General features: G+C 46.1%; 1 protein-coding gene across 5 annotated transcripts in view; it reads left to right on the top strand.

Moving 5' to 3' along the window:
- The first annotated feature begins 420 nt into the window (after positions 1-420).
- Positions 421-6,000, top strand: part of LTBP1 (latent transforming growth factor beta binding protein 1) — a 210,737-nt gene continuing 205,157 nt past the window's right edge. For 3 of the 5 annotated variants that reach the window (XM_063124236.1, XM_063124235.1, XM_063124239.1), the window contains exons 1-2: positions 421-1,239; positions 4,917-4,987. In XM_063124236.1, coding sequence (XP_062980306.1) covers positions 770-1,239; positions 4,917-4,987 — 541 coding nt within the window. In that variant the 5' untranslated portion in view covers positions 421-769. The remainder of the gene's footprint in view (positions 1,240-4,916; positions 4,988-6,000) is intronic. The other 2 variants (XM_063124238.1, XM_063124237.1) reach the window with 1 other exon arrangement.

The following is a 6,000-nucleotide window of genomic DNA, read 5'->3' as shown; positions in this document are numbered from 1 at the left end:
GCTCCAGGCTCATTTTCTCACCAGATCACTAGATGTAAAGAGCCTCCGTAAATCTACACTCCTTCTGCATTTGAAACTGGATTGTGCCAGTGAAGCCCCAGCCCCACTTTATAGTTTTCCCAATTAGGAACAGCTGCCTGACGTCATGGCTGTCTGGGATTGGCTGTGCATATCTGACACTCAAAGGGAGTCACACCCCCGTAGAAACTTTTTTAAAAGTTTTTTTTTTAAAAAAAAAATCCTCCCAGTCTGAACTGCCTTAAAGGTTATTTCTCACCCGTGCGAATAGACCACTAGTAACTCGGGCAGCCTAAATATCTTTTCTTTGGAAGTGGGGAAGGAGAGAGACCTCCCTCTTCCTAGAAAGCCCCTACTCGCACGGCTGCTGCTGGTCTTCCTGGCTGGAGCGCTCTTCCCCCTTTAAGCTCTCTCTCCCCTAACCATGTTTCTTTACTCCGTGCAGTAACTTACTTTTTCCCCCCCCACTGAACTTGCCTCACATGGTGAAGGAGAGACCTGGAAAGCGGCGGATGGGTGAGAGGATCTAAAGCATTGCCTTTTTCTTTTTTCTTTTTTCAGGGAAAATAAAAGGAAAGGCGCTGCCCTCTCCGAGCAAGGCGAGCGCAGGGAATTGCGTCCGACGCATGTTGTTGTTGTTGCTGCTGCTGCTGCAAACCTAGGAACTTTGTGCGTTTCTTTTGTCTCCACGCCGAAGGCTTGTGGCATTCCCCTGGCTGCAGGGCACATTCCCTCCCGTTGGCTGGTGGAAATGGCTTGGCTCAGGTGGGCTTTTCTGCTGGGCGCTTGCGGTGTCTTTTTGTCCCCGGCGCTCGACGCGTCTGAGAAGGGGAAGCTGAGGACGGTCACCTATGTGCTGCGCCCGGGTCAGTCGGGCGCGTCTAGCGGCAGCAGCCGCCGGCAGAGTGGAGGGCAGCAGTCGCCGCGCACGTTCAATGTGGAGCTGCTCGACGCTCGTTACAGCACCAGCAGCCGCCGCCGTAGCAGCAGCAGCAGCACCTTGGAGCGAACTCGCAGGATGAGCAAAGCCAGCAGCCTTCAGCTCCGCTTGGGCCCTACCGTGCAACTCCAGCACAAGCCTGCTAGCAGCCACACGGCTGCCGCCGCCTCCTTCAACAAAGCGGGCAAGCACGTTGCACGCGCCAAGCTCCAGCAGCGCCAAAGCAACAGCACCTCCAGCCTGCAGGCTCACTCCAAGCCCCATCTGCAGCAGCTGCAGGGGTAAGGTGCCGCCGCTTTCCCCTTTGAGTGAACCTCGGAGTGCGCTGAATTCAATGCATGCTCATTGTTTCCCACAATGCTCTTCTCTTCTCTCCCCCACCCCCAAGCTAGGGCCTCTTTGGTTATTATCCTACCTCCTTTAAGGGGGCCACAGAGTCTTTCATAGAACTAGAGCGACCAAGACAGGAGAAGGGAGAAGAGGCAGCAAAACCTATCTGGACAACGTGTTCTACCTGGCTAAGAATATATTGGTGGGGAAGGCAGAGGTGGAAAGCAGAAAACTTTGTGCTGCTACTCTTGGTTTGGGGGTGGAGTACCAATGGCCACCAATTTGGATGGCTTTCAAAGGGGGTTAGACAGATTCCTGAAGGACAAGGCTTAACAATGGCTACTAGTCCTGATGGTCATATGCTACCTGCAGCATCAGAGACAATATGCCTATGTACACCAGTCGCTGGGGAACATGGATGGGAGAGTGCTGTTGCACTCATGTCCTGCTTGTGGGTTCCCTGCAGACAGTTGGTTGGCCACTGCTGTGTGAACAGAATGGTGGACTAGATGGACCCTTGGTCTGATCCAGCAGGGCTCTTCTTATGTTCTTATGAGTGAAAAGGCTCCTCTACAACCTTGGCAAATGCCGAGTCTTAGCATGGCCCATTACTGATGACTCCCATTTAAAGAAGAGTCCACTACTTCTGGGCTCACTTTAAGATATTTTTTTCTGGCTCAGAACTCTATGCACCACCAAGCATTGGAGCTAGGTGCTATTTTAATTTATCACAATGGTCCTGATGTAGTGTTGTTCTGGGGCACTGAAGGAAATTAAAATGGCGCTTATACTCAGCTTATTGGACCTGCTCAGAGCACTGCAGCTGCTGTTCACAACCGGTGCCAGGTTAGCACATATGGGCCCACTGAGGGAGTATGGGTCCCATGAGTATCTCCTCAAACTTACCCTGTGTAGAGCAAGGTTCAAGGTGTACATCCTTTGCAGGCATAAAATTCCCAGGTTCAATCCCCAGATTCTCTGAGTAAGGCTAATAAAGAGTCCTATCTGAAACCCCGGAGAGCTGCTACCAGTCAGTGCTGACAGTACTGGGTTAGATGGCAATAAAAGTGACTTACTGTTCCTACAAGGTGGCAGAAAAATCTGAAATCTTGATTCAGTTATTTTCCAAGGCTATGACTTGCGTGAATTTATGCCTAAGGATTGCCACAGTGTGAAATGACAATTTGAGTGAATGACAATTCCTAGGACCATTTAAGACTCTGAGAAGTTTGGGGCTAAATATTCATTTGTGTGGCTTGATGCATTCTCCATCCCTCACCCCCTCTAAAAAGAACCTGGTAATTCCTGGAGAAGTAGCAAGCATCATCATATAAAGTATGAGTCACTGTAGGAAGGAAACTTCTGTTTCATTTCCTCTGAATAGATGTGCCACAAAATAATGATGGATCCCTTAAAATTATTGTTGTAGTACTTGGCTGATTACTAGGAAACATGTGCCTCCTTGAAGCAATAGTGCTCAGGTGGTAAATTGAGACGTGCATGGATTCAAGTGGAGCCATAAACCAATTAAAGAAATCTGAGTTGATGAAATTTTAGTCAATAAATTAAGGTTGCATACTGGCTGGGGCATGCTGGGAGGTCCCCCCCCCATCTAAACATGCATAGGAATGCGCTCTAAGTGGTTGATTAAATATGCACATTTTTAATACATGGATAAACATTAGTTCTGATGTGGAAACAATGTCCTTTTTTGTGTAATGCCTGCCTGGATCACATTTTAGAAGAGGCATTGCATTCTTTGTGGGAGAGAAGGGGGAATGCCTCTTCTAAGATGACACCTGTTGTCCAATGTTTAAAAATAATAATTGTTTTTAAACATCTGCTTGTTTAATTGGAGACACTTTTTAAATGCAAGTTTAATGTGGTATCTACTTAATTATTATATTTCTATAAAAGTAAAAACCAAAATGCAACCTAGCAGCAGTGCGAAGACTTAAAATATAGTAAAAGATTTAAAACAACAGAAATTGAAAGACTAAAATGCCTGGCAAATAAGGTTTTCACCTGGCGCCGAAAAGAGTAGAACGTGGGTGCCAGGAGAGCCTCTTTGGGAAGTTCATTACACAACAGAAATCAGATTGATCAATTAAGTTAAAATAACATTACAGGTCAATACTCTACCATTTGTGGAACTCATATTGTCTGTTACCACTAATAACTGACGTATGAGGACTGATTACAGTTATGGGTGAAGCATTCTATGCATCCTTAAGGTTACTCTTTCTTATTAATTCACATGTTCCATAACTGAGCCTTAAAAACAGAGCTAAATCCTGGTTATTGTAATTGTTTTTGCCATAGTTGAGAGTTCCTTCTGTTGTAACTATTTAGTAATATGCCCTGTCAGTCCCCTTGTCATCTCATGCCTTCTCCTTATGTTCTTCTTGCAGGGTAATACATTCTTAAGCCCCTCCCATTTTGCAAGTATCAACTTGAGAGGGATTCCTGAAGATGAGTGAAGTTGCTCCTTGTATAGTTCAGGGAGATTCTGGGGGTGGAGTGTGTGTGTGTGTGTGTGTGTGTGTGTGTGTGTGTCTTGGCTGGGGTGGCAACAGATGGGTCTGCAGCACAAAGCCACAAGGGAGGTAATTAAAACTGGGTGAATCCTGAAGTATCCTTGCCCAACCTGCATTTCACATATGTTAGACTACAACTCCCATCATTCTGGTGTTTTTGTGGATGATAGGGGTTGTAGTCCCAACACATTTGGAGGGCACCAGGTGGTGCAAGGCTTACTGAACTTTTAATGGCCACTGGACAAGATGGCTTGTGTGGATGGTGCCCCTCACAGGCATGGTGCAATGAATTTTGGTGACTGATGCAGAAAATCCAAAAGGGTGCCAGTTGTGATGATAAAAAACACACTAAATTAAATATTGACAACTTTCTGCTCTTTATTGATACCTCACAAACTCTCCTCATGTGGGCTCCTTTAGCTGATATAGTGGTGGAGCTGGCCCTGATCCTCCAGCCTTCTTGGTGCAGCTGTTTAGGGCTTTGTTTCCCTTTCTCCTTGGCCCAGGGAACAATTAGCCTTCTGTGGCTAGGGAGGTTTAGCTCCAGGGCCTAATCTTTGGGAAGGTGGCGAGAATGTAAACAGCAGAGACAGTTGGATGTCTGCGCTCTTTCTCATGCTTATGCAGCCAAGAGGGATGAGCCTTTAGGTCACATGCAATGAAAGTGAGGTAACTACAGATAAAGAAACCCTCCACTCCCTCTTAGGAAGCACAGCAAGCCAGGGAATACCTATTTCCTTCTGTTAGGAGCTTGAGGCTGGAGTGCTATAGAACAATGAGCTTCTATTCTTATTTAGAACATTTATAATTGTCCTCCCTCGGGGTTCAAACGTTTTTCCTCCTGCCAACTCCTAGCATTCCTTACTGTGAGGTGATGCCTGCCTAGTCTTTTCCCTTTTAGTCTGTTGTTCTAGTTCTCTCCTGACTTTTCAGCTCTTCCCAGCCTCACCTCTGCTTTGAGGTGAGGAACAATTCGTTTGCAAGTGTCTCAGTCCCCCAAAGGAGAAAAAAAGTGTGCTATTCAATTGCAGCTGGGTTTATTGGAAGAGTGCTGCACCTGGCAATTGATCCTTTCTTTACTGTTTCTACAGGGTCAATGTCTGTGGAGGGCAGTGCTGTCACGGCTGGAGCAAAGCTCCTGGCTCTCAGAGGTGCACCAAACGTAAGTAGCTCTGTGTGCAGTGTAATCTCTTTCCTATAGCAGTGGTTCTACCACCTTGATTTAAAGACAATCCTGGTCCCTTCATGGTCGAGTGAAGTTTCATCAATTGAAGGCCTCAGATGTAGCCCAACACCCTCGCTAGGAAACACCCTGTGTCAGTCTCATAACAGTACGCTGGGGCATGGAGGGAACAAACTCTGATATTATGACTTAATCATACGATTTTAATCTACACAAGATGACAAGCTCAAATAACTTTTAGCTTCTGTACCAGGCAGGTGCATTGTTAAATCTTGAACAATGTTATCCTGTTGAAATTAATGTTACTGTACTTTAAAAAAAAATAATAATTTTGACCCATAAATGTTTTTACAAGAGAGTAAGAAATCAGGATATAAGTTGCTGTCATCAGTTAAGATCTGCAAGTGGCTTCCTGCATTGAATTCCCTTTTGAATGGAGGTAAGATTGGCTTCCACAAGAAGTGGGGCTTTTCTTGTTGTGACCCCCGTGCTTTGATTCTCTGCTGTCTGAAGATCTTGGAGTTCAACCCTTGGGTTTAAGAACATCAGCCATTCCTGCTTTAAACAGGGTGGCATTATGACAACCTTTTAAATTAGCCCCCACAAAGTTACTAGCCTACAACACATTTTATCCACCTGCTGTTTACTCATAAGAGGGGCTGGTTGAGGATAGATGGAGCACTCTGGCCCTCCTTTGCTAGACACTCTTATGAGTAAAAAGCAGACTAGTAAATGGTGTGGGCTAGAAATGAGCGCTCCCTGCCTCCTTCACAAGCCTGCTTGGTTTCTATGATGAGTGTGCAGGAAAAGGCATTGCTTCATGTGCATTTAGTAAAGATGTGCAGTGGGCTGGTGGCAAAGCCACCTACTGCTCTGCCACCATGTTAGACATGCAGAAGGTGAAGCCCTGACCTCGGCATCTGGCACAGAAACTGAACAGCTTGCCATGAAGGCACGGATTGCTCGTCAACACCCGATACAAGTTAAGAAAA

The sequence above is a fragment of the Elgaria multicarinata genome, chromosome 4, assembly GCF_023053635.1.
Source record: "Elgaria multicarinata webbii isolate HBS135686 ecotype San Diego chromosome 4, rElgMul1.1.pri, whole genome shotgun sequence".
NCBI lineage: Eukaryota > Metazoa > Chordata > Lepidosauria > Squamata > Anguidae > Elgaria > Elgaria multicarinata.
This window is presented reverse-complemented; position numbering and strand designations above follow the sequence as displayed.